At 49.7% G+C, this 26,651-nt stretch overlaps 2 protein-coding genes across 6 annotated transcripts in view; one reads left to right on the forward strand and one right to left on the reverse strand.

Annotated features, from left to right (window-relative positions):
• The window catches only part of RAB5IF (RAB5 interacting factor), a 57,502-nt gene that overhangs the window by 23,405 nt on the left and 7,446 nt on the right, over positions 1-26,651 (reverse strand). Inside the window, exon 4 of one of the 3 annotated variants that reach the window (XM_059899015.1) lies at positions 25,579-25,715. The exons of the other annotated variants lie outside the window; for them this stretch is intronic. Coding sequence (XP_059754998.1) covers positions 25,674-25,715 — 42 coding nt within the window. The 3' untranslated portion in view covers positions 25,579-25,673. Of the gene's footprint in view, positions 1-25,578; positions 25,716-26,651 lie in introns of those variants that run through there. 3 annotated transcript variants of the gene reach the window in all.
• SLA2 (Src like adaptor 2) lies at positions 134-26,484 on the forward strand. Of its 3 annotated transcripts, XM_059899006.1 has the most exons (9): positions 134-409; positions 2,558-2,987; positions 5,577-5,710; positions 9,705-9,804; positions 10,193-10,279; positions 12,018-12,121; positions 22,547-22,696; positions 23,456-23,588; positions 23,995-26,484. In XM_059899006.1, the coding sequence occupies exons 3-9, from the start codon at positions 5,620-5,622 to the stop codon at positions 24,158-24,160; spliced, it is 831 nt and encodes a 276-aa protein (XP_059754989.1). In that variant the 5' UTR covers positions 134-409; positions 2,558-2,987; positions 5,577-5,619; the 3' UTR covers positions 24,161-26,484. The 3 variants fall into 3 exon arrangements, with proteins under 3 accessions (XP_059754989.1, XP_059754988.1, XP_059754990.1); XM_059899005.1 differs by lacking the exon at positions 2,558-2,987; XM_059899007.1 differs by lacking the exons at positions 134-409; positions 2,558-2,987 and adding an exon at positions 5,469-5,486.

Consider the following 26,651-nt stretch of genomic DNA (forward strand, 5'->3'; position numbering starts at 1 on the left):
GCGTGTGGGCTCCGTGCTGGGCATGCTCACATACCTGATGCTTATCCACCCAGCAACACTGTCCATTTAAAGTGAGGAAACCAAGACCCAGGATAAATAATTTGCCCGAGGTCATACCAGCAAGCCAGCTGGGATTGAACCCTGAGTCCATCTGACACGCCTATATTCCTCTCAAACCGAAAACCTGACCATGAGAAGCCTGACCGTGAGGTGATGCGGGAGAAGCCGAGATCTTGGAAAGGCATTCTGCATCTCAGCTCTGCCCTCTGTGTGCAGTTGCCACGTCCCACCCCTCGTGTAGTAATCTGCAGCCACCTGCCAGGGCTCCTCCAACAGACCAGACTGTATTTCGCCAGAAGGGGCTGTCTTCACACCCACCAAGGATAATTTCAGGAGGCAGCCGTCTCAGGTCAGTTTTGAATGGTCCAGGGTCTGCGGCTACCAGTACATTGAGGTTGCTGTGTCTGTGGCAGGTTCTTGTAAAACGACTCGACCCTGCCCATCCTGGTAGAGGACAGGAAACGAATGCATGTGGGCCGATGCAGGTGACCGTGCTGAGGTCCTTACAAAACAGGCAAAAGCAGAGTTCCGGAGCTGGAGGTGGTCTCATGGGCAGAGCTGCTCTACGAACCCACCTTGCTCCGGCTGCCTCGGCTACACGTCGGCATGGATGGTTGCCTGTTTCCCACCTTGGCTGTGTGCCTGGAGTCGGGCCCCAACTGGCTGGTCCTTACCACACTCATCCTCTTCTCATTTTCATTTCCTTTCTTCCTATTCAGTATATTCCAAAAAAAAAAAAAAAGTTGGGGTGCCTGCTTTGTGAGAGGCAAGGAAGTGGCCAGGTAGATGCTACCTACCCAAGATGATTGTGTGAAGCTTTTCCGTATAAATTGTCTCACCCAGTTCTCATGGCAACTCTGCAAAGTGGCAGTGTATTTTACAGACAAAGAACAGCTGAGGAAAGTTAAGTGATTTGACCAAGGACACCTAGCTAGAAAAAGTTCCCAGTTCTTTCAAAATCGATGCATTTTCATATTTTATTGACTACAGGCCAAGCCCTTACACCTTCCTGAATGTTCCTCCTACTGAGCCAGTAAGGTAGACCCTATTCCAGTTTTGTGGATGAGAAAACAGGCCCAGAGGTAACCAATTTACAAATGGTCAAAAAACTCACAAAGCAGCAGATCTAGGCTTTAAACTCTCTTAATTCTCAGGTGCCTCCCTGAGTGGAACGGGAGAGGATATGGTGGGATCTTTTTGAGACCATAGATGGTCATTCCCTACTTCCTTCCTCGTTCATGGGCCTCTCCTTAAGGCCAGTCCAAAAGTCTGCCTGTCAGATGAAAAGATGGACATCGCGGTGGTGTGGAGGCAAGAGCAGGAGGGTGGGCCTGTGATCAGTTCCCTCCCAGCCACAGGCCACATCCTTGAGTGGCCGTCACGCACCCTAACATCCTGGTTAGAACCTCCACTCTGGCTCCCTCAGCTCTCCACGCCAGGTGCCGCGGGAGTTAAATCTCAAACGAGCCTTCCCCGGGAGAAAGGGAGAACCTGAGCCCAGGTGTGCTCGAGGCCCCAGAAAAGGCTGCATTGTCTGTGAAATAGCGGTTTCGTGTTAAAAGCATCTGTCTCCAGGATTGCTAAGCCCCTAATGGGGAGGCAGTGAATGGGTGGTTATTTAGATACTAATGAGCTGAGATTTTTTACTAATTTAAATTCAAAAAAAAAATTTTTTTTTTTTGGCCATGCCACACGGCTTGTGGGATCTCAGTTCCCCAACCAGGGATGGAACCCGGCCCCCCAGCAGTGGAAGCGTGGAGTCCTAACTACTAGACCGCCAGGGAATTCCCTAAATTTAAATTTTAATGACTGATTTAAACATACCAATCAAAGGGGGTTCTATCAGAGATTCTTTATCCTAGCCCAGTGGGTCTTAAGTTTAGGGTGTGCATCAGAATCACCTGGAGGGCTTGTGAAAACAGGTTGCTGGCCCCCTACCATGGAGTTTCTGATTGGGTAGATCAGAGATGGGGCCTGAGAACTGGCATGTCTAACAAATTTCCAGATGATGCTGAGGCTGCTGGCCTAGGGACCACACTTGGAGAACCACTGTCCAGGTCCTGCTCCGCAAAGTGCGGTTCCCAAACCAGCAACGTGGGTATCGCCTGGGAGTTGTTAGCAATGCAGAATCTTGAACCCCACCGAACCAGAATCTGCTGTTTAACCGGATCCCCAGGGGATTCCTATACACATTAAAGGTTGGGACACTCCAAGGCAGTGCTTCCCATACTTGCTAGTCAAAGGAATCTCTTGGAGTGTTTAAGATTCAAATTTTTGGGCTGCTCCTCTGGTGACCTGGATTCAGAAGATGTGGGGGGATCCCAGGAATCTGATACTAACAAGCCCCTCAGGTGATTATTATGACCAGGTAAGCATGGGAAACTCCTGCTCATTTAGCTTGGTTCTGTATTCCTTGGACCAGACCAAGCCACAAAGCCAGAGAGAAACCTCTCCCTCCAGGATTATGACGAGGCAGCTGCTTCTCCCCCATAAACAGGAACTTGGGGAAGGTGGCTCCTCGATGGTCTGTGATGCCGTCAGAGGAAACGGGTGGTTGTGAGAACCACAGAGCCTGCAGATATGAGCTGGGAGCCCCAAGGACCCTGTGACAGAGCTCGAAGAGCCCTGGGCCTGCTTCCTGGCCTGCCTGTGCTTGGGAGGGCCAGCCAGTTGGAGGTCTCTAAGGAGCATGGGGCTCCTGTCCCATCCCAGGGGTACAGACTGCTGACCACAGGCAGATGCCAAGCTCCCCAAAGCAATATCGAGAGCCTCTCCCTGAAGACTCCCAGGCTGAGAGGGTCCTGGGTGACCTAGGACTAAGGACATTGGCAGACTTCCAGAAGGGGCCCCCCAAAGCCCTAACCTCTTCAGCTAAAGCATGCGTCTTAGCCGAGCCCCTGCCTCAAGCCTCTGATGACAGGAAAACAGTAAGTATGCTTGTTTTTTGTTTTCCGATGGCCTTGGGACTGTGAGGAAGGATGGTCCCCTCAAGACTGGGAGTGGCCTTTACAGTTGGGACAGAGCGTCAGTGGATAAGAGGAGTCTAGATTATAACCTCTGAAGACACGTTCAGCTCTAGAGTCTACAATTCTTCTTAAAAGGGTGATCTTTCTCAGTGGAAAGGGAGGGAGGTCTCCCTTTAGCTCAATCCAAATTTATCACTTGCGCCGCCACTGAGAAATTACCTGCAGAAAATTATGGTCAGAAAAACACAACAGACGCGGATTGTAGATCCAGCTCTGCACTAACCAGCTACGAACAGTGAGCACGAGGTTGCTCTCCCTGGGCCCTGGGCCTTGTTTTGAATGGCATTCAAACCCTGCCGACCTCTCAAAGGGTCAAGTGCTGTGGTCAAAACACCAAATGTTCCATGTGCTGACCTCGGCTGCCTTTAACTCTTTGCTTCCGCCCAAGCCTGGGTCCCCTAGAAAGTGCCTACCTAACATGTAGTAAGTTGTTCAAATACTTAGACAATTAGGATTAGATTCTTAAAAGTTTGGGCCAGTACCATCTCCCCCTCCTAGGTCTGCCCACCCACAGTCTTCATTTTGCCCCCAGAAGGCCTCCTGACGTTGCCGAGACCAGGTGAAGGGAGCTGGCGGAGTGCAGGGTTCTCCTGCCTCTCGGGCCCAGCCCCTGGCACCACCTGCAGCGGGGAGAAGTCTCTGGGTTCAGTGTGGTTGGTGACTGTCTTGCTGAAGGAGGGGAAGGGAGACTAACCTTTACTGAGCACACACTCCGTGCCAGGCCCCTCAGCTTCTCACAACCCCATGGAGTCAGGATTATCCCAGATTCACCAGTGAGACTCAGAGAAGTTACACGCTTTGCCTGAGGTCACACAGCTCGAGCTTGGTTGGTCTGAATCACTCGTGCTCCCCAGGAATGATCTCTCCCAGGGATTTTCTGCACCCATGTCTGCATAGTTAAGCACAGCGCATGTGCCCCATACCCTAGGGGAAAGGACTATTGAAAACCTGGCCTGAAGGGGTGCCTTGGCATTGAGGGAAGCAGAGACCCCAGGAGGCAGCAGCGCCATCTCGGGCTGCCAAGGCTTCAGGATCCCAAAGTCGGAGCAGGAAGTGGCTGCCAGGAGCCATTCCCTAATGGTGGGCCTGTTTTCTGTTAAAGAGCTCTCCTGTCCCGTGAATACGGAGCTCCCCCGGGAGGCAGGAGCAAACGTGCTGTCATCCGCGTGTGGATGGCACGAGACTACAGACAGCTGTTCCATTCTCCAGGGCCGGATCCTTGCTCCTCAGACAGGAAGGCCCGTGAGGCCATGGGAGTTACTCCGCCATCATGACGGACACCCATCCTCACCCAGGTGTGGGAAAAGGCTCAAAGGCAAGGACGGAGCCTGCTATGTCCCTAAACTGGTATAATTATGTGTTGTCTCTAACGAAGAGACTGAAAACCGTCTGAAAGAATGAAACCACCTCCCTACAACATTTTAATACGTATAGTGCTTAAAAAAATCGGCATTACCCTGGAAACCTGGGAATTTAAATTATTCTAAGGATAAGACACCTGTCCAAAGAGCTAATAATCACTTCGTCCATTTAGATAATGTGTATCAGGTCCCTTCTGTGGGTGAAAATGCTGAGGAAATGGGCAGAGAGGTCCTTGTTCTCAACAAGCTGTAGAATAATGGCTGATTAAACAAGCACCCCAGTACATGAATAATTAAAACTGGGGAAAAGCACAACAGGCAGCCCCAAGAGGGAGAAAAGGGAAGGTCCCCAGGAATGGCCTCTGGGGAAGTGACACTCGGAGCGTGAAAAAGGAAAAGCAGGCCCTGACCTGGCTCTTCACATGCATTATCTCTCAGACCCGTATGGTGGGTATCGTTATCCCCATTTTTCAGATGGGGAAATGGAGGCAAAGAGAGGGAAGTGGTTCGACAACCAATCCTGTAAAGGCTTGCAAGTCATCACTGTGTCATACAGTCTCCCGGGCCTCTTACTTTGCCCTGTGACCCCAGTAACAGTGTGCTCAGTGTCACCTTAGCGTGTGAGACGTGCCAGCCAGCTCCCAAGCCCCCTCAGATCCCCCTTGCCCACCTAGCCGTGGGTCCTGGTGTGCCTAGAGTGAACTCTGTCCTGTCATTGGCCCCTGCCACCCAGTGGCAGAATGTGATCCCAGGTCAGGCAATGATTCTGAGTAGCCATAGGAATGACCATTCGGGGAAAGCTTCCTGGGGAAGGGTGGGATCCAGACAGGCCCGAAGTGGAAAAAGGGCCTTCCAGTAATGGGAGGGGGCTTCACACACGCAAAGGCCCAGAAACAAAGAATGGAGCACGGCTACAGCGTAGAAGAGATGGGAGGCAAAGAAAACAGCGTCCGGTTTGCAGAAAGCCTTAACAGCCTGGTGGAGGGGCTGCAACCTGGTCCTGATGGGAGGGATCTCATTTGCCTGTGTCAGCAAGGAGGTCAGCAGGGCTGAGCTGGGGAGGGAGGGAGGGTGTCTGGGCACCAGGCTGGGAACCACAGCTCTGTCCCCATCACAGCATCTCTTTCAGATTTCTCTTGGTGATGCACTTCTGAGTGTTCTGCTGAGGAACGATGGGAAGTCAGCCCAGCAGGGGGAAAGCCCTTCCAAGCCCAAGCCTGAGCCCCTGTGTGCAAGGCCAGGGTCCTGAGCCCATGCAAGCAGGTAGGCCGAGGGCCCCGGGGCAGCCAGGCCCTTCCTGAGCAGCCACTCCAGCCTCAAGTATCAACGAGGACCTGCTGTATACCAGGCCCTCCCCATGAACCACACAGCCAGGGTCCCTGCTCTTAGGAAGCTTACATATTCGTGGTCAGAACATTAAACCAGACAAACTAGAAAATGTGAGAGTGACCAGAACTAACCAGGAGGGTGTGATGGTCCCCCAGGCATCTCCCATGGCTTCCCTCCTAAACCAGTTTATCCAGAGCCTGAGCTGCAACCCTAAGACCAACCCACATCCATAGCTCTCCAAAGCTGCACCGTCCATTATGATAGCCGCTAGCCTTATGTAGCTATTTCAATTTAAACTGAAATTAATTAAAATAAAATAAAACTAAATATTCAGCTCCTCAGTAACACCAGCCATATTGTAAGTGCTCTCCAGCCATATGAAACTAGTGGCTACCTTATTGGGCAATACAATTACAGAACATTTCCATTATCACAGAAAGTCCTACTGGACAGAAATGCTTTTATCCTGAGAGGTGCTATGAAATACTTGACGCAAAATAGAGCTATGATGATTGGAAAAAATGAGTTCATGCAATGCATGGGCTGAACCTGTAATTGTGGTTTTCTGAGGCAGTCCTGACTAAAAAATGCCAGTTTTTAGGACGATTAGACAATTAAAGTATCCTGCAGTATCTAGTACTTTGATGTCAGAGCTACAGCCCCAGTTTGTTTCTTGTTCCCTAAAACAGCCCACAAATCCTTTCTCAAATCACATTCTGATTTGGGGTTTTGATAATGTATTTGCCAGGGTTCCCCAGAGAGACAGAACCAGTAGACTGTGTGTGTAAGAGAGAATTTATTTTAAGAAATTGGCTCACACAGCTGTGGGTGGCCAGTCTGAAGTCTGCAGGGCAGGCCAGAGGGCTGGAGACCCAGGGAAGAGCTGATGCTGCCGAATTCCAGAGTGGAGTCTGGAGGCAGGATTCTCCCTTCCTCAAGGACCTCAGTCTTTCTCTCTTAAAATCTTCAACTGACTGGATAAGGCCCACTCACATTGTGAAGAGTAATCTGCTTTATTCAAAGTCTACTGATTTCAATGTTAATCTCGTCTCAAAAATAGTGTCACAACAACATCTAGACTGGTGTTTGACCAAATATCTGGGTACTGTGGGCTAGCCACATTGACACATAAAATCAGCCATCAGAGATAACAAGATTGCTCTAAACCAAGCAGCACTTTTAGGAGGAAGGACACAGACACACAGTTAAACAGAAGTAGAAGACTGCAGAGCCACACTGGATATCTGTGTTTGGCAGGCTCTGCCCCAAACTGAAAAGTCCTCTGCAATGGCTGGGGCTTCCTTTCTGCTCCTCAGCCCCCATCCCCAATATCCACCTTTCTTTTTCTTAAATACTTTTATTTTATTAATTTTTTTTCTTTTTGGGCACGCTGCACAGCACGCGGGATCTTAGTTCCCCGACCAGGGATCGAACCCGCACCCCCGCGTTGGAAGCGCGGAGTCTTAACTGCTGGACGGCCAGGGAAGCCCCAAAGTCCTCCTCCTCTCTTTAACAGCAGCCTCCCCTAGTCCCCATGGTCATCGATTGGCACCCTGGACCCTGTAGAATCCTGCTGGGGAGGCAGTTGCCTCCTTCGAGCCACGCAGTGTGCACCGAGAGCCTGGGGCCCAACAGGCCCTGCAGGAAGGGATCTGGAAACCACACAGGCCTCCACCTCATTTCCTCTGAATCTAGCCACAGGCAGCGGCCCCGAAGCTGCTCTGAGTCATGCCCAGGATGCTGAGGGGGTGACCCCCCGGCAGGTGCCCTGGGGCCCTCCTTGCCTGTGGAAACTGAGGGGCACTGTGTTCCCCTCTCCGTCAGGGTCTCCAGGGGACTAATGGGCTTCTCTCAGTACTTCTACCCCTGGTCCCAGCAGAAGCATGGATTTTGGGCAACTCCTTTGTCCATCAGCCTTGCATCCATCCAAAATCTACCAGGGCTCTACCCCGTGTCAGGCCTTGTGCCAGGACCGGGGGACACAGTAGTGGACAAGACAGACACAGTCCCTGTGTTCAGGGACAGTCAAGCCTCAGACACAGGTGCTAAACCAATAATCAATTACAACTGTGTTAGACTTTGGTGACAGTGTTTTAAGGGACTCTGACCAAGAGTGTGTGCTGAGGGGCTCATCAGGGAAGGGACGTTTCATCCAAGGAGTGAAGGATGAAGGTGACTCAGCCACCGGAGGGGACCCATCAGGGGGACAGCATGTGCTGCTCAGTGGCTCCTGGGGTGCAAGGCCAGGGCTTCCAGGAGGGGGAGGGGCACTTCTGGCCACCTGGCTCTGTTCTTGTCCGAGGACACCCTCCCCAGACTTACTTGCACCGTGTATTCGGGCATCAGGCAGGCATTTCCCTGCACCGGGGGATGGCCAGGCCCTAGGTTCTGAGGAGCTCCAGTCTGGGGTCACCACGGGGGTCTCCATGTGTGTCTGGGAGGACATGTAGGAACTGGTCCATTTCCGGAATTACAGTCTCATTCTGCCCATGTCCCGGAGGCCCTCAGCCCGCGTAGCGTCCAGCTCTGTGTCTGCCCCACCCGTCCCCTGCGCCCTTGTCTGTCCTCTGCTCGCCCTCGCTCACTTCCTGGGGCCCCAGCTCTGTCTGGAGGGCCTCACAGCGGCCTCTCAGGCTCTGAGGAGCACCTGTGAGGCACATAAACCTTCCTTGCTGACCTCACTGCTTCTCGCAGCTTCACGCAGAGACCCCTGCTGAGCTGGGATAGGAGGAAGAGAAGGGAGGGCGCCGGGGTGTGGGTGAAGGGAGCTCTGCAGCCCGTGTGTTTTCAGGACAAGTAGGCCTGGACAGGCATCAGGAGGTCTAGATGGCCGGGGCGGGCTGGTCCCTGAGTGGGGGGCGAGGGGATGAGCGTCCTGTGCTAAGGGAGCCGCTTGCCGCCTGCTGTCCAACCTCAAAATTGGGCCTCAAGGCCACCACGTGCTCAGGACCAGTCCTGGTGTGATGGGGTGGGGCGCGGCGGCTCGGTGTCCCGTCTCTGTGACTCCCTCTCTGAACGCCAGCCTCCCGGGGAGTCTGGGCCTTTCAGAGACGTGCTGCTGCTGTCCAGCCCAGTCCCCCCACCCTGGGCCCGTGGGAGGACAGGGACGGGGTGATGTGGCACAGGAGTTGCGCCCCCCTCCCCGGCAGACTGCCCCGTGGAGCCTCGGTTGCCTTGCTGTGTGATGGGGCTGAATGGAGATGACACATAGGGTACCCGTCAGGCCCCGACACAGAGCAGGTGCTCAGGAAGAGATGGCAGGTGTGTGACCAGGACACTTGACTGAGACACACATTCCTGCTGGGTGTCTGCTCTGGGCCAGGCCTGTCCCAGTGGGCCCTGGGGCTGCACCTCTTCTGAGGGGGCAGCACAGACCTACACCTGTCGCTCTGGACAGAGGTCATGGGAGAGCCACTCTGCCCACGTGCACGGCACTCCAGAGTTACAGAGCCCGTCCAGGTCAGTGATTTCCTGGGCCCCTCCAGGAGCCCTCCCCCTCCCACGGCCACCTCCCAGCCCCTCAAAGCTAATCCATCTGGTGGCCACCTCATCGGTGCCTTTCAGAAGCTGAGCTCAGAGATCCAGGCTGACACCTGCTTAGAGCTGTCGGCTTCAAGTTTGCTGAACAGTTTGCTGAGTTCCTTTATCAAAATCTCCTGTGATGATCTGTATAAAAATGGGATTGTAGCCAGGAGCCCCACTCCTCTTGCCACACCAATCCTTTCCCCGAGGGGCCCCCAAGAGATGTCTGGGCACCCCCAGGGCTCTGCAGAGCCCTATGGAAAAGCATCAGATTCCAGGTTGCCATCCCAGGATCCAAGCAGACATGCTGCCCTAGGGTGCCCGTGGGAGGATTGATGGTGGGAGCCCAGCCTCCACTGGAACTCACGTCTGGCCGGAGGGTGACCATCTCTGTCCCTCCATCCAGAGAGGAGCAAGGCCAAAGCTGTGGCCTTGGGCAGTTTCCCGGTAGGCGAGCAGGCAGAGCTGTCTCTGAGACTGGGGGAGCCACTGACCATCGTCTCTGAGTAAGTCCCTCTGAGGGCACTGGCTGGGGTGCTCTCTCCCCTCCCCCGATCCCTGAAGATGCATGAGTGGGAGGAGGGGCCCCTTCCAGGAGGAAAGAGCATGGACTTTTGTGCTGAGTTCACACAGCACTCTAATGGTGGGATTTTAGGCAGCTTGACACACCTGTAGGGAAAAGCAGTGGGTGGGCAGGGCCTTGCAGGGGGGCCCTGAATCAGGCCATTCATTGCCTAGGAGGTACCCAGACTGGCTGGTACAAGGAAACCTGGGAAACTCAGGTGGGATGGGTGGCCTCAGGACCTAACCTGGAGGGTCCTTGTGAATCCCAAATGAGCGGTGCCCAGGGCCTTGGCCCTCCTGAGAGGGGTCCCCTCGCCCTTCTCTCTCCAGGGATGGAGACTGGTGGACAGTGCTGTCGGACATCTCAGGCAGAGAGTACATCTTCCCCAGCAACCAAGTGGCCAAAATCTCCCATGGGTGAGTTCACACCCCAGGCCCTGCCTCGGGGGAGCTTCCTGCTTTCTCCTCCCACAAGTGTAGTTCTTTACGCCCAGGCTTATGCTGAGCAAAGCTGGGGTCAGGGGAAAATCAGGCCCAGACCCTGCCCTCCAGAGGAGCTGAAGACTGACTCTCTCAGGTCAGCCTGTGAGACTTGGGAGCCCAGAGGAGAGGGCTCGGCAAGGCCTCATGGAGATGTGACACCTGGGCTTTGGAGGGTGGCCGGGAATCTGGTGGTGGAGAATGCTGGAAGGGACTTGCAGGAGGTGCGGGCAGCCTGCATAAATGTCCCCAGAGAGCCTCCTCGGGCTGCCCTTCCAAGAGGCACTTCCTCAGAAGGGCTGGACTCGGGGACGCAGGGTCTCTCAAAAAGTGTGAGCCATCCCTTGCCCAGAGTAAGTGACAGACTGACTCCAGAGCAAATTCTATGTCGAGAGAGAAAGGCAGTGAATAACCTGGAGCCAGGGACATGTCACTGTGTCACTGTGTGTGCTGTGACAGCCACGCTTCAGTTCTGAGGAAAAGCACGGCTCCCACGCTGGATGGCCTTCCTTTCTGAAGCTCGTGGTATGTCTGGCTCTGAGGAAAGCAACATAGGATCCTGAGACATGTGGACACCGCACAGAATCAGCTCGCGTCTCCCAGTGGCCTGGGCCTGCTGGGCAGGGTTTGTGCCTCCACAGCCTGGCGTGACGTTTAAACAGAGGAAACACCGACTACCTCTAAGAGTCCCCTTTCCTTGCCTCTGCTTCATTTATAGCCTCGATTTTCGTAAGTTGTATGAATGATGTATTTTATTTACTATAAAACTAGGCTCAGTTTGCTGCTGGCACCAAGAGAATCACAGCTTCTCTACTTTATTTACTTGGAATCAACTCAACCGTGACTCTGGCATTTCACAAAGTGACAGGGAGGCAACCATTTCCATCAAATTGGCTTCTGGAGGCTTTGCCTGGGACCCCCGGCCATAACTCTGGGGGCAGTAAGAAGCTGATGGACTGTTAGCCAGAAAATTCCTGCACGACTCCTTGAACTTTTCACTGCACTGAAGTCCTTCATGGACATACATAGGTGAGGGATTAACTGAAGAGAGAAAAGGAAGGTGTGGGCTCAGAGTTATCAACAATCCCAGCATTGGAAGAGGCACGTATGGCGATTGATGGGCTACATGATTTTTTCCAAAATTTTAGAATGTCTTGAACATTCTAGTTCCAAACTTTCTACCCACAAATAAGCTCCAGTGGAAGTTAGATTTCAGTGATAATGAGTAAATGTTCACCTGCATACCTTTTGGCTACAAAGTTAAACTTTAAACTGTTGAAATAAAATATTTACTAAAATTAAAAAAAAAGAGAGAGGCAATTCTTGGAGAGGTGAAGGCTTAGAAAGGTGAGTGGATGGTGTAGGGGCGCTGGGGGAACTGGGCAGTGATAGGAGAGGGTTTGGGATCACCTCACCTGCCCCCAGACCCTGGCCACTTGGGAATGAGCTCTTCAGTTAGGAAAGGCTGGGGCTGACCCCATGAGATGGTCCTGGCTCCAGGGGCCTCAGAAGACAAGGACAAAGCTGGGGGCCCTGAGAGACCTGAGGCCAGCTCTTCATGGGACATTTGGAAGTCTGAGGCCCACAGAGGGAGGAGAGGTTCCAGTAGAGTCTTGGGCCACCCACCCCCCAGGCTGACCCCCGACCCTCTCTCTGCTCATCTCCCCACCCCCAGGTGGTTATATGAGGGCCTGAGCCGGGAGAAAGCTGAGGAACTTCTGCTGCTGCCTGGAAACCCCGGAGGGGCCTTCCTCATCCGGGAGAGCCAGACCAGGAGAGGTGGGTAAGCTCAGCCTGCCATGGGCTTTTCCCTTGCATGCCAAGAGCCAGGTGTGATGTGACTTGGGGGTAGAGGTAGGAGGCCACATGTGGAGGGCTGGAGACCTGGCCTTGGAGTCGGGCAGTCCGGCTGACTGACCACATGTTGCTGCCGTGAGAGCCTACCAACAATGGGGCAATAACCTGCATTTCTAAAAGTGGTGTGAATTGCCCATGGGAGGGATCCAGCTCAGCCAACACTCTGGCAACCAGGACTTGTAACACAGTATAGTCACAGGATTTCCCTGCCTTGACCAGCAATGATTTCTCCCTCCCCAAGACACAACATGATCCTGATCTCTTGACAAGGTCTCTGTGCTTTGGGTCACCACCAGCCAGTCGGAGCCAGAAAACCCACTAGGAGTCACCTCATGATCTTCCTCTCTGTGCTGTGCAGATGGGGAAACAGAGGCCCACAGAGGGATAGGGACATGTCACACTGCACATTCATATGGGACTTCTCCCACCCCAGGTACAAACAAAACACGAAGTTGAGTCTGTCTCTGATGCCCCTGCTTCTCTCTGAGCTGCCCTGAGTCCCTTACAGCAGGGACAGAGAGGGACGTTGAAGGAGTGGCAGTGCCCTCGTTTATGTTAGGCGCTTTCAATGCCTTCAAACAACCCTGTGGGGATTGTACTTCCAATGTCCCCGTTTTACAGATGAGGAAATGGAGATTTTGGGGAAGAGAAACGATTTGCCTGGGGAGACACAGCTAATAAGTGCAGAGCCGGGATTCAAACCCCGCTGCGGTTCATCGCACTTCAGACACCCAAGAGAGGCCCACCTGTGACAGTAATGGTAGCATTGCAAGCACAGGGGTGGACTAGGGAGAAGCTATTCAGGAGTGAGGACGGGCTGCCTGTGCTTCCCTTAACTGAACTCACTTTGATGCGTCGTCAGGGTCCTTTGCTCTCTACTCAGTCTCCCTCCTGGGGCCCCTTCCAGCGCGTCTTTGCCTCTCCTTCCCTTCCTTTGGGAGTCCCCTGGGTTGACCTCTCCCCAGCCCCTCCTACTATTTTCCAGGCAGCGCCAGCATCCCTCACATACACCCATAGGCAGGCCAGGGTGGGGGGCTGGCTCAAGTGCAACAGCTACAAACAGGAAGCCATAGCGGTGCTGTTGGGGGCAGGGGCACTGTATACCCGAGCCCCAGTGAGCGTGAGAAGCCACAGGAAGTGCTCCGTGCTCAGCTGCCCCTCCCACACCCCTTCTCTGGCCTGGTTCAACCCCAAGAGCATAGTGACCGAGACTTATTGCCTCTCTGAGCCCCTTTTCTAAGAAGGCACATATACAAGAGGAACTGGTGGAGAAATAAAGGAGAAGGCAGATAAGAATCCATAGGAACTTTTTTTTTTCCTTCCAGTTTTATTGAGACATAATTGATACACAGCACTGCATAAGTTTAGGGTGTAAAGAATCCATAGGATCTTTAAGGATCCACAAAATTGCTGGGATTAAGGTTAGATTTGACTCTGAGGTTCCCCATAGCAACACCAAAAAGGGATAGATCAGAATGCAGCTCTCATTATCGAAAAAGGAAGAATTTGCCAATTCTGCAGGAAAGGCAACAGTTTCCCAGTACTGATTTCTAATCTCTCATCCTGGGCTTCCTTTTGGAGAGTGTTTGTTAAGCTGCAGGTTACAACCCATTTGTGGGCCAAGAAATCAGTTTGGTTCAGTGGTTATAGACCAGTGGGTCTCAAACCTGGGTGGGCATCAGAACACCTGGAGGGCTTGTTAAAACAAAGAACTGGTCCAGCCAGTTCTGATTTGGGTCTGGGGCCTGAGAATTTGCCTTTCCAACAGGTTTGCAGGTGGTGCTTGCTGCTGCTAGTCTGGGGACCACACTTAAAGAACCACTGATCTAGACCTTGACTGTGTGTTGGAATCATCTGGGGGAGATTTATAAATTACTGACGGCTGCACCCCACCCCCAGAGTTTCTGATTTAATTGGTCAGGGGTGTGGCCTGGGCCCTGGAAGCTACAAGAGCCCCCCAGGTGATTCTGATGTGCAGCCAAGGTTGAAACCCAGTGGTTTAGTGGATCTGGACCAGTAAGCGTTTAAAGTGAAACATAGCTGAAAACATTAGGATGCATCACTGGGGTTGGGGAAAATATTGCTTCACCAAACTTTTTGTTTTCGATAATTTTAAGTGTGTCCTGGGTCACTGTAAAATTTCATATGTGGTTTGTGGCCAAAAAAAGTTTGACACTAAAGCTGTACGGGCCCGAGTGACGCCACAGGATGGTGGTTCTCAGACTTGAGTGTACAGGAATTGTCAGGGGAACGTCTTGCCAATGCACCCTTAGGCCCCGCCGCAGACCTGCCAAATCAGACTGTTGGGTACAGAGGTCAGAAATCTGCTTCCTTCACAAGCTCTCCGGATGGTTCTCATGTTCTTTTAAGTTTGAAAACACAGTTCCAATCTAGGGAACCCGAAGTTAAGTAATGAGAGACAATGTTTTTCATGTTTACATAATGCATCTTGTCATATATAACGGTAATTAACTGTTGACCAAGTGAGTGAGTGATATCAGGATCAGCTTTTCTTTGGCCCAAGATCCAGATGTACCTCTGGCAAGGGAATTCTGTAGGGGCTTTGAGCCTGTGAGTGGACCAAGGAGGAACGCCTGGGGCCACTGAGCTCCCAAGAACACTACTCAAGAGTCTGGAGGGGGAGGGGAAGACCCCCCATCTTCCCCAGAGTCCCTCTGGCATACCTGGTTGTGTTCTAGGCCTGGGGGGAGCCATGGCAGGGCCCAAGTCAGGCCGAAAACCTTGGTGTGGGAAGGGGCACAAAGAGTGTGTGGAGGTCCCAGGATTGCTCCAGAGGTCAGCGCCAGGGCCAGACCCCAAGAGCGTCACCCTCTTGCCTTCCTACTGTCCTACTATGTGTCTATACTGCGTTGAGCATTGCAAGAGAGACTGATGAGCAAGACACGCTTCCTGCCCCTGAGGGACTCACCTCTGTGATTCTGTCAGCCGAGAAACACTTAAAAGCATCTCCTCTGAGTCAGGCCTGCTAAGTTGTGATTCCTGCCCTCAGGCTTCAGACAGTCAAGGGTCCAAGGTGCAGCATCCTCGAGGCTATCAGCTTCTTAGAGGTCTCAGAAGTTCAGAGGGTCCTGCTAGATCTGCGTCCCTCAAACAGGTTTTAATGTGCTCCCTCACACCACTGTGGACCCCTCCCCTCCTCCCGGCATCATCATCAGAACACCTGGGAGAACATGGTTCCTGAGCCCACAGGTCACTGCAGGCCAGGGTGTGACACTGGCTAAGCCTGCTGGAGCTTTCTGGAATCCGGGACCTCATACTTTCCTTGCCTTTCTCCCAATGGGTCTCCCTCCAGGCCCTGCACCCAGCCATAGTTCCCACCATTCCTTCCCACAGCCTGCCTTCTGGCCCACTGCCCACCAGAACACTCCATGAATGGACACACCTTGTTCTTTCCACTGCTGCATCCTTGCACACGAGCCTCCCTCAGCCTGGAAAGCCCTCTCCTCCATTCCTCCACTTGGCCAACTCACACTGATCCTTCACGACCCATTGCAGTGTCATTTCCCCAGGTTATTTGTCACTCTTTGCTCTCAACTCCCACAGCATCCTGAAAAGACCTCTTCTGTAGCTGCAATAAACTTATTTCTTAAAACAAAGTCAGGGTATGTGGTCTAACAGCAGGGGAACTAAATACTTGAGATGAGGACCATAAAGGAAAATTCTGGCTGAGGGATGTGCTGAGGGACAGTACTTCTTTCCCCAGAGTATGAAGATCTGATTACCTGTGTCTGGGGCTAGCGCAGTGCCAGCTTGTAGCAAGTGTTCAACAGATGTTTACTGTATAAATGGATGAGTGAATGAGTGCATGTATGTACGTTGAGGGGAGGAGAGAGGATGAAGAGCTGGGGTAGGGTAGACTGACCCCCAACACCATCTGTGCTCACAGCGGTAGGAGTGCAGATGGTGGCAAGGACTCCTCAAGTCTGCTTGTAATCATGGCCGTGTCCAGTGTTTATCACAGAGACTCAGTAATTCATTCAACAAATAAATATTGCATGGTGACTCTGTGCCAGCCACTGTTCTAAGTGCTGGGGATTCAACAATATAAAAAGCACCAATAAAGAGGTTAAAAAGAAAGCAAAATCCCTGCCCACAATCTAGTTGGCAATGTCCATAGTGAACAAATAGTAATTAAGCAACTGATCATGGCAAGTGCCACAAAGAAACAATAAAGCAACAGTTAAGAGGAACAGAGTAAACAGGTGCATCCTCAGCAGGAGGCAGGTGTGCCTGGAGCAGATCCAACGTCACCGGAAGTCAGGTCATGCAAGGCCTTTCCAGGGTGAGAGCTTCAGATTTATTTTAAATGTTGACAGGGAGGGTTCTAAGCAGGGGAGTGACATGATCTGATCCCTCTACGGTGCAAAGAGAGGATTTGGCAGGGGATGAGGCGGAAGTGGGAAGCCACATGGGAAGTTGTTGCAGGCTAAGAAGTGGTTAGATTCCGGATATGTTCTGAATGTAGCCAGTAGGGTTTTCTGTGGGGCTGGATGGGAGGTGAGGGAGAATGGAAGCTGCCAGGGATGATGCCGGGGTTAGGAGCTTAGTAATGAAGGAATTGTGCTGCTGTTTTCTGAGATGGGAAGATGGTGGGCAGATGAATTAGGACAATCCCTCGTGAGGCTCACCGTTGGTTATATGGTGGGGTGGGGTAGTGTTGAGGGACAGACGATGGGAGAATAGGACCTTTGGTGCTAGCACTTGTGTCTGGGCAAGCCTAGAGCTGGGGTTTCTCCCAGGCAGAGAAGGTGTTCTGGAGAGGAGTTGTCTCAGTAGGAACTGAGTTGTAAAAGGAAGGCTGACGGTTACGCAGGTGCAAGAGTGTTCCATATAAAAGGAACAGCGTGAACAAAGAACCAGAGAACTGATAAGGAGCACTGGATGCTTGCTATGTGCCAGACGCTGCTACATGCTTTACCTACTTTACCACCTGAATCTTTGTGGCAATCCATTGAGGCGGGGACAATTATTATCCCCCTTTAGAGAGGAAGAAACAGATCTGAGAGGTCAAATAATGTGTCTTAGAGACACAGGTAGGGTTATAGGATGTAGGGGTGCTATAGTGTGTGACTCTGGGTGGGATATGAAACCAGGGAGTCTGAGTTTAAAAGACGCCCTGGAACTGGGAGGCAGCTGTAGATATCTGGGAGCGGCTGCAGCAGCAGTGAGAAGGAACAGCAGGATAGCAGGCACACAAGGCAGTCAGAGGTGGCCTTGGTAGGTGACCTGTCCCCACATGGGCTTGACAGAGCTTATTATCTCTGAGTCTACCAGTCAGATCCTCAGTGTAGCTGTGAGGATCCCTCCTGGTTCTAGTAACTGTGGTGACAGTGGCCAGGGTGGGGTGGCTGGAGAACCAGGCCCCATAGAGGGACTTGGTCACTTAGTTCAGCTGGTTGGTTGGCTTCCAGGGCCTAGTTTCAGATATGTATCCCTTTCCCAACCACAGAGCTTTTTCAGGGTCACAGCACAGCTCCAGAAGAGATTCTTCTTAAAGGTACGGAGTCAAGGGGGTCTCCAGAGTCAGGTAGAAAACAACGAAAAGGAAGCAAGGACCTTACTCCATACTTCTCAAAGTATATTGACTTTGTATCCTGTAGCCTTGCTAAATTCACTTATTAGTTCTCGTCTCTTTTTTGTAGGTTCCTTAGGATTTTCTACATCTATGATCACACATTATCTATAAATATAGTTTTACTACTTATTTTCCAATTCATATACTTTTTTTTTTTCCTTGCCTTACTGCACTGGACCTCTAGTATAACAAGTAAAGTGGTAAGAACATTCTTGCTTTATTCTTATCTTAGAAGGAAAAATTCAGTCTTTCCCATTAAGTATGATGTTACTTATAGATTTTTCACAGATGCTCTATGTCAGGTTAAGAGGAAGTACCCTTCTGTGGTAGGCAGACTAGCCCCCCAGCGATGTCCAGGTCCTAATCCCTGAAACATGTGAATATGAATTACCTTACATTGCAAAAGAGAGTTCGTAGACATGATTAAGGATTTTGAGATAGGAAGTTTATCGTGGATTATCCAGATGAGCCCAATGAAATCACAAGGGTCTTTACAAGATGGAGGCAAGAGGGTAAGAGTTTGAGAGATTGGAAGATGTTATGCTTCTGGCTTTGAAGATGGAGTAAGGGGCCATGAGCTAAGGAATGCAGGGGGCTTCTAGAAACTGAAAAGGCAAAGAAATAGACATTCTTCTAGAGCTTGCAGAAGAAGTACAGGCCTGCTGATACCTTGATTTTAGTTTAGTGAAACCCGTTTTAGATTTATGACCCCCGGAATTGTAAGATAACACATTTTTTTGTTGTTTTAAACCATTAAATATATGGTAATTTGTGATAGCAGCAATAGGAAATCATTACACCTTCTATTTGTAGTTTTCTTTTTGTTTTTTAAAAATCATGATGGGTGTTGAATGTTATCAAATTATTTTTCTACATTTCTCCAGGTGATCATGCTTTTTCTCCTTTATTCTACTAATTTAGTGAGTTAACACTGACGTTCAATTTTTAAATCAACTTGTATTCTTGGGATAAAGCCAATTTAGTCATAAAGTATTATCCTTTTTATACATTGCTGGATTCAATTTGCTAACAGTGTGTTAAGGATTTTTGTGTCTACATATATGAGGTATATTGGTCTATCGTTTTCTCATAATGTTTTTGTCTGTTTTTTTTAGCAAGTTAATTGCTGGCCTCATAAAATGGGTGGGGAAATGTTATCTTCTCTATTTTCTTAAAGAGTTTGTATAAAATTGATACTATTTCTTCTTTAAATGTTTGATAGAACTCACTAGTGAAGCCATCTGGACCCAGAGTCGTCTTTTCAGGAAGTTTTAAAATTATGAATTCTATTTCTGCAGTAGATATGGGTCTATTCAAAATTTCTATTTCTTGTGTCAGTTTTGGTAATTTGTGTCTTTTAAGGAATTTGTCCATTTCATCTAAGTTGTAGAATTTATTGGCATAAAGTTGTTCACAATATGCCCTTATCCTTTTAATGTGTGTAGGATCTATAGCGATGTCCCCTCTTCATTCCTGATGTTGGTAATTTCTGTGTGTTGTGTTTTTTTTTTTCTTTCATCAGTCTAGTTTGAGCTTTATCAATTTTATCAACCTTTTCAAAGAATCAGCATTTGATTTTTCTCCATTGTCTTCTATTTATTTCCTTCCTTCTACTTAAATTTATTCTTTTTCTAGCTTTTTAAAGTAGAAAATTTATTTTATGCCTTCTTTTCTTCAAGTGTAAGATTTAAAGCTAAAAATATACCTTTAAGTCCTGATTTAGCTGAGCTCACAAATTTTTATTATTTAGTTAAAAATATTTTCTAATTTTGCTTATGATTTCTTCTTTGATCCCTGGGTTATTTCCAAGCATCTGGGGATTTTCCATATGTCTTTTTGTTATTAATTTGTAATTCTGTGTGGTCAGAAAACATACCTTTAATTATTTCAATCCTTTTAAATTTCTGTTTTTACGGCCCAGTCTAGAGTCTGCCTTGAATATTCCATGTGCTCTTGTTGAGCCCAAGGTTTGTTAATTAAGTCAAATGGGCTGACTGCATTGTTCAACTCTTCTATATCCCTGTTGATTTTCTATCCTATCAAGTACTAAGAGAGGAGTGTTGAAATCTCCAATTATAATTATGGACATCTATTTTTTTCTGTTAATACTGTTGGCTTTGCTTCTATATTTTGAATCTCTGTAACTGGGTGCATACAAATTCAGGATATCCTCTTATCTCTGGTAATACCCTTGGTCTTGAGTTCTACTTTTCTGATATTAATATAATCACTCCAGCTTTCCTATGATTAATGTGTGCATGATACATATTTTTTACTTTTAGCCTGTGTTTTAATATTCAAAGTGTGTTTATCATGTAGTTGGGTCTTGCTTTTTAAAATACAGTTTGAAAATCTCTGCCCTTTAATGGAGTATTTAGACCACTTCCTCAAAGTAAAAGCTTCCTAAAACTGAGCACTGCCTGTGGTTTGGGAAAGTCACTCCTGCATTTTGTTGGCATTCCACAGGGAAAGGTTAAGTGACAGGGTCACTGGCTCTTCCTCCAGGTTCTCTGTGCCAGTTTTCTCATCTGTAAAGTGGGGATAACTGTACCTACCTCACAGGGTGGTTATAAGAATTAGATGAGATAATCCATATAAAAAGTGCATAGTAAGCACTCAATAAATGAAAGCTACAGATAGCTTTAAATAATTAGATAGTAATAATAGGTTATTACTATCATTCCACTAAGCACCCTCTTCCCAATTGGCTTTGATGAAGTGTTAAGAAATGAATCCCACTTTACAGTTATAAAGAGCACTTGTATGCATCCTCATCTGCTGAAAACTACTGCTGGAGGCCTGATTTTATATAGTTATATAGTTATGATTTTATATAGTCTTTTCTCTCTATTCATTTTTCAACCATGTGCTTTTCCTCTTCTAGCCAGTTATCCTTTTTTTAAATTAAAATTTTCGTTGAAACCTATCAAACTGTATACTTTAAATATATGCATTTTATTTTATATAAATTATACCTCAATAAAGTTGATTTTAAAAACTAAAACAGGGAGTTCCCTGGTGGCCTAGTGGTTAGGATTCTGGGCTTTCACTGCCGAGGCCCGGGTTCAATCCCTGGTCTGGGAACTGAGATCCCGCAAGCCACGCAGCATGGCCAAAAAAAAAAAAAAAAAACTAAAACAAAACTGGAAAAATTCTGTCAGTTGCATCAGTGAATATAATATTCATGTATAGGTTTAAGACTAGTAACAGGGACTTCCCTGGCGGTCCAAGTGGTTAAGACTCTGTGCTTTCACTGCAGGGAGTGTGGGTTTGATCCCTGGTTGGGGAACTAAGATCCCAAACGCCGTGTGGCGTAGCCAAAAAAAAAAAGACTAATAATAAAACCAACATCCATATGCCCACTTCCCAGCTTAAGAAATTGTGCAACAGTTCCTTTGAAGACCTTTGCCTGCTTCACTGTGTTAATCAGTTATTTTTTTTTTTTTACATTTTTTTTTAAATTTACTTTTGGCTGTGTTGGGTCTTTGTTTCTGTGCGAGGGCTTTTCTCTAGTTGCGGCAAGCGGGGGCCACTCTTCATCGCGGTGCGCGGGCCTCTCACTATCGTGGCCTCTCTTGTTGCGGAGCACAGGCTCCAGACGCACAGGCTCAGTAGTTGTGGCTCACGGGCCTAGTTGCTCTGCGGCATGTGGGATCTTCCCAGACCAGGGCTCGAACCCGTGTTCCCTGCATTGGCAGGCAGATTCTCAACCACTGCGCCACCAGGGAAGCCCAATCAGTTACTTTTCTTCATAGTTTTTTCTTTTCCTGGTTGTGCTGGGTCTTAGTTGAGGCAGGTGGGCTCCTTAGTTGCGGCTCACCAGCTCCTTTTAGTTGTGGCACACGTGCTCCTTAGCTGTGGCATGCAAACTCTTAGTTGTGGCATGTATGTGGGAATTAGTCCCTTGACCGGGGACTGAACCTGCTTCCCCCGCATTGGGAGGCGGATTCTTAACCATTGTGCCACCAGGGAAGTCCCTTCTTCATAGATATGCCATACGTGCATCCCTATGCAGTAGTCTTGGCTGCCTCTGAACTTTATTTAAATAGAATCATACTGAACGTACGCTTCTGTGACTTGCTGTTTCTGCTCATTATTTTAAACATTTATCTATGCTTATGTGTGTAGTGGTTATTAACTTTTATGCTGAATAGTGTTACATTCTAGAATCTACCATTCTCTTGAGTCCATATGGGCCATTTGCAGTTTTGGGCTTTTTGGAACAATGCTGCTATGAATATTTTTGTTCATGTATTTGCAAGGCATCATGCTGGGATGGAACGGCTGGGTTGTGAGCTATGAGCGTGTTCAACTCGACTAGTTAATGCCAACTGTTTCCAAAGTGGCTTATACTAATTTATCTTTCCACCAGCAGGGTAAGAATTCCTCTTTCTCCACATCCTTGCTGACATCTACTGACACATCTTCACATCCTAACAACACTTCTGCCCACTTGAGTCTTTATAATAACAGCCAACACTTAATGCTCACTTAAACTGTGGCAGGCCCTGTTCTGAGTGCTGTGTGTGTGACCTTGTTTCACCCTCACGAGAGCCCTAGCTATGATAAGTGTGTTGTCATTTATGAGCCAGAGAGCAAGTCTTTGTCCCTCCCTTCCCCCGTCCCTCGTCTGGGCCCAGTGCCCACTCTCTGTGGCCATTTCATGTCTTCCTTCTCCCATCCTGGGCTGGGCTGGGCTGGGCTGGGTCCCAGCAGGGCCTTAGTCCCACCCCGGACCCTTTCCTCCTCAGGCTGTTACTCCCTGTCGGTCCGCCTCAGCCGCCCTGCATCCTGGGACCGGATCAGACACTACAGGATCCAACGCCTTGACAATGGCTGGCTGTACATCTCACCACGCCTCACCTTCCCCTCACTCCAGGCCCTGGTGGACCATTACTCTGGTACGGCCATCCCCTACCTCCATGAGAGCAGACTGGGATGTGGGTCTGTGGGGAAGTTAGTCATACCCTCGGACACTTTGCCTGCTGGAGAATATCTAGGCAAAAGTGGGACCTCCCCTCTCTCCATGCCAGTCCCTATGCCAAGCAACACAGCCCGGGAACCCGAAGTTCATCTCGTGCCAGCAGAGCCACGGAGGTGTCCCGTGTTAGTGCAGGCCAGTGCCTCACCCACCACTGTGGTTCTGAGCCAAAGTCCCCAATGGCTGGCACAGTTCTCCGCACAGGAACTAGGCCCAGAGCTGTTGCTATTGTGGAATTCAGTTGATTCTCAGCATTTCCTGGTGCCTGTTCTGTAACAGGCACTGCCGCCACTACAGCGGAGTGTCAGAGAAGCAGAGAGGAAAGACTACTGCTGGGAAAACTGATCGGGGGATTTCAGGACAGTCATTCCACGCAGCAGATACTGACAGAACAAGTAGAGACTGATCACCCCTTAGCTTTCTTCTTTCCAAAGTGCTTTTCTAACCAGAAACTGGGGCTCAAAGAGGTCCATCAACTTACCCGAAATCACACGGTAAATTAAGTCTCCCGAAACCTAGCCCAGAATGACCTTTGACTGCATGTCAGCTTCCAGATCACAGCTTGGGGCTCATGCTCCCACCTGCCAAGTGTGGAAAGCTGTCAGGGTGAGGGTGGAGTTGTCGGGGAGGAAGGCAGGGCTGGAGTCAGCCATGTCAAGGGTCTAGGTCTCTTCCTCAGAGCTGGCGGATGACATCTGCTGCCTACTCAAGGAGCCCTGTGCCCTGCGGAGGGCCAGCCCACTACCTGGCAAGTCCATACCTCTACCTGTGACTGTGCAGAGGACACCACTCAATTGGAAAGAGCTGGACAGGTGAGAAGCCCCTGGAACGTGAAGGCAGAACAAAGGAGAGTTAGAAGGACCCACCCCTGGGAACCCAGAATGGGCTTGTCGCCTTCAGGGACACCTGGGAGCCAATAAGCGTTGACTGAACTCAGGCCAGCCCAGGCTCAGCAGGTCTGCTGGGGGGACTAGCAGGGAGGCCAAAGTGGGCATGGATATGGGGCATGCCTGGGCACCAAGGTGGCCAGGATGGAAGGTCAGACAAGATGGGATACAACAGAGAGCACCAGTCCTGAGTGAAGTCAAGGGGAGTTTGATCTGACAGGGAACAGGAACCACTGTGAGTTTTTCAGCAGGTGTGAGAACAGGGAGCCGTGTGGTAGGTGCAGGGAGGAGGGTGAGGCCCTCTGATGCAACTCTTTCCCCCTCTCCACAGCTCGCTCCTGTTCTCTGAAGCATCTGCCACAGGGGAGGAGTCCCCCCTCAGTGAGGGGCTCCGGGAGGCCCTTAGCTCCTACATCAGGCTGACTGATGACATCTCCTTGGACGATGCCAAGGCCCAAAGCAGAGGCCAAAAGGGGAACCAAGGCTGCAGCACCTAGAACCCCAACTCAGCTCAGTCTGACTGAGCACCCCAGAGGCAAAGGCTGTGCAGAGTGAGGGGAGGGCTGGGACACAGAGGCACAGCCAGAGTCCCACCTCTATCCTCTGTTCCTTCCTCTCTCAGCCCTAAGAGGTCACCTAACCTCCTCCCAGTGCCATGACCCGACCTACAGCCTCTAGTTCAAGTAAAGACCAGTTAAGAACAGGGCCAGGACTCCAGAGAGACTAGATATCCTCGGTGTGACCCAGCCAGTTCCCGAGTTTGGGAGTCCCAGTACCACCTTCCTCCCTCTGCCTGTCGAGTCTCATTCTACATCCCCACAACCACTCCCACAAGGCAGAGAACGCCCACTAGCATCAAGGAAAAAAAAATAATCATTTAACGGAAACTGACCAGTCTCACTCAGAATGGCAGCACACCTCAGAAGGTAGAACTACGGCCTAGAAAGGACAGGAAGGCAGAGGGGATGGGTGGCTTAAACGGCAGCAGAACCTGGGCTGTCCAGCTTCCACCTGACCACCACGGCGAAGAGCAGGACCTCTGACAGTCCAGGTCCTCCACGTCCCCATGAAGCCCCTTCTCTGGACAGTCCTAGCTCTCAGATCTTTCATTTTGTGGCTCATCAGTTGAACCTGGCTAAGCTTTCTCGGCTACAACAGCCTTGCCGTCTTGTAGCCAAATGCAAAAGACACCATCGGAGCCTAGCACGCTGCAGTGAGCTCAGTCCTGTCCCTCAGTGCCGAGCGGGAGCGTCAGGGCATCGGAAGGTGGTAAGCCCTCCGTCCACAAAGTCAAGGCCACAGTCTACACCAACTCCAGCCCTTGATTTCCCTGCTGCACATTAAGGGAAAGAAGCCTGGATAGAGCTGTTAAGGGAGCAGGGAGAGGAGGAAGAGGGAAGGGGGAAGAGGGAAGGGGATGGGAGGGCACCACCTCTATTGCTCCTATTGGGTTCTAAGGCTAGAGGTGAGGTGGGAAAGGCTTTACCAGGTATCACCAACAGGGGCTCAATTAAAGATCTGATTTATTCAAGTATCTGAAAACATTCTACAACGAAAACTGTTATTAGATGCTGCTTGTACTGTGCTATAGACCACGCACATACTGCCATACTGTTTTCAGAAGACTTGAAATGCCAATGTTTGATAGTTTAAAAACCATACACCTGATGGAAAAGGAAGACAATTTAATGTTTCATCCGGATCCAGAGGTGCACCAAATTAAAGGACAGCTCCAATCGGCAAGCAGGTGTTTCATGATGGTATCCAAGAAGAAACGGTTGGTGATGGACAATTCAGAAATGCTTCCCCAAAAGGTGGATGGTTCTTTAAAAAGTTTCAGGTCACAACCCTTGCAGAAAACACTGACACCCAACACACTGATTCTCGGTCCAGGAAACACGGGTCTTCCAGGTTCCGCGTGGCTGGGGTGCCCCCCAACAATCGTGTTTCTGTGGTGTAACTAAGAGGGTCCTTTGGACCGGACAGGGAGGAGGTGGGGACTGTGCACCGTCAGTCATAGTGGATGGCAGTGTAAAAGATGATCCAAATGACCTAGAGAGGAAACAAGCAACGTTCATGGGCTCCCTCACCAACAGGGTCAACATAGGCTCCCACTCCACAAACAAAAGCATCCTAAGAATGTGCGCACAGTGTACTTCCCGGGGGCTATCCAACGCATAAGCTGCTTGGGGGCTTACGTAATTTCACTGAAATCAAGCTTTCTCTAATAGAGCCCAGGACCACCAGCCTGTGTTTCCAAAGGGACCCTGGACAAGTCTCTCCCCCTGCCAAACAGAGACCAGAGTGCGAGGGCTTAGAGTAATGGGTGTGGAAATGATACAGGTAAAGCAAACTGTACTGCTAGTAAGTGTTAGCATTAGCAACAAACGTGAAAACAAAACTACATCATACCCTGTCAGCTTCATATCAAATAAAGCAGAGGTTCTCAAACCTGACTCGCCTTTGCAATCTTGTGCGCTCTTTAAAAACATACAGAGAGATGCCCGGGCGCCACCTCCCAGAGATTCTGATTTCGTTGGTTTGGGCTAGGTTCTATAATTTTTAAAAAATAACTTTGAGATATAATTCATATTTCATGAAGTTCACCCTTTTAAAGTATATAATTCAGAGGTTTTTTAGTATATTCAGAGTTGTGAAAACATTTTGGAGCATTTGCATCACCCCGAAGACAGAATCTATTCCCATTATCAGTTACTTCCCATTTCCCCTCCTACCCCTGCCACTGGCAACCATTAATCTACTTTTTATCCATATGGATTTGCCTATTCTGGACATTTCACATAAATGGAATCATACAACATGTGGTCTTCTGTGTCTGGATTCTTTCACCTAGCATAATGTTTTCAAGGTTCATCCTTGTAGCATGTACCAGTTCTTCATTCCTCTTTATGACCAAGTAATATTCTACTGTATGGGTATATAACATTTTATCTAGCCATTCATCGGGTGACGGTTGTTTGCATTTTT

This window comes from Balaenoptera ricei, chromosome 15 (genome assembly GCF_028023285.1).
Source record: "Balaenoptera ricei isolate mBalRic1 chromosome 15, mBalRic1.hap2, whole genome shotgun sequence".
Taxonomy (NCBI): Eukaryota; Metazoa; Chordata; class Mammalia; order Artiodactyla; family Balaenopteridae; genus Balaenoptera; species Balaenoptera ricei.

Excerpts from the sequence above, each read along its gene's own strand:
- SLA2 (XM_059899006.1), top strand. The coding sequence starts at position 5,620 with ATGGGAAGTCAGCCCAGCAGGGGGAAAGCCCTTCCAAGCCCAAGCCTG. Across the intron at positions 10,280-12,017 it reads GTGGCCAAAATCTCCCATGG|GTGGTTATATGAGGGCCTGA; the intron begins GTGAGTTCACAC and ends CCCCACCCCCAG. Across the intron at positions 23,589-23,994 it reads AATTGGAAAGAGCTGGACAG|CTCGCTCCTGTTCTCTGAAG; the intron begins GTGAGAAGCCCC and ends CCCTCTCCACAG.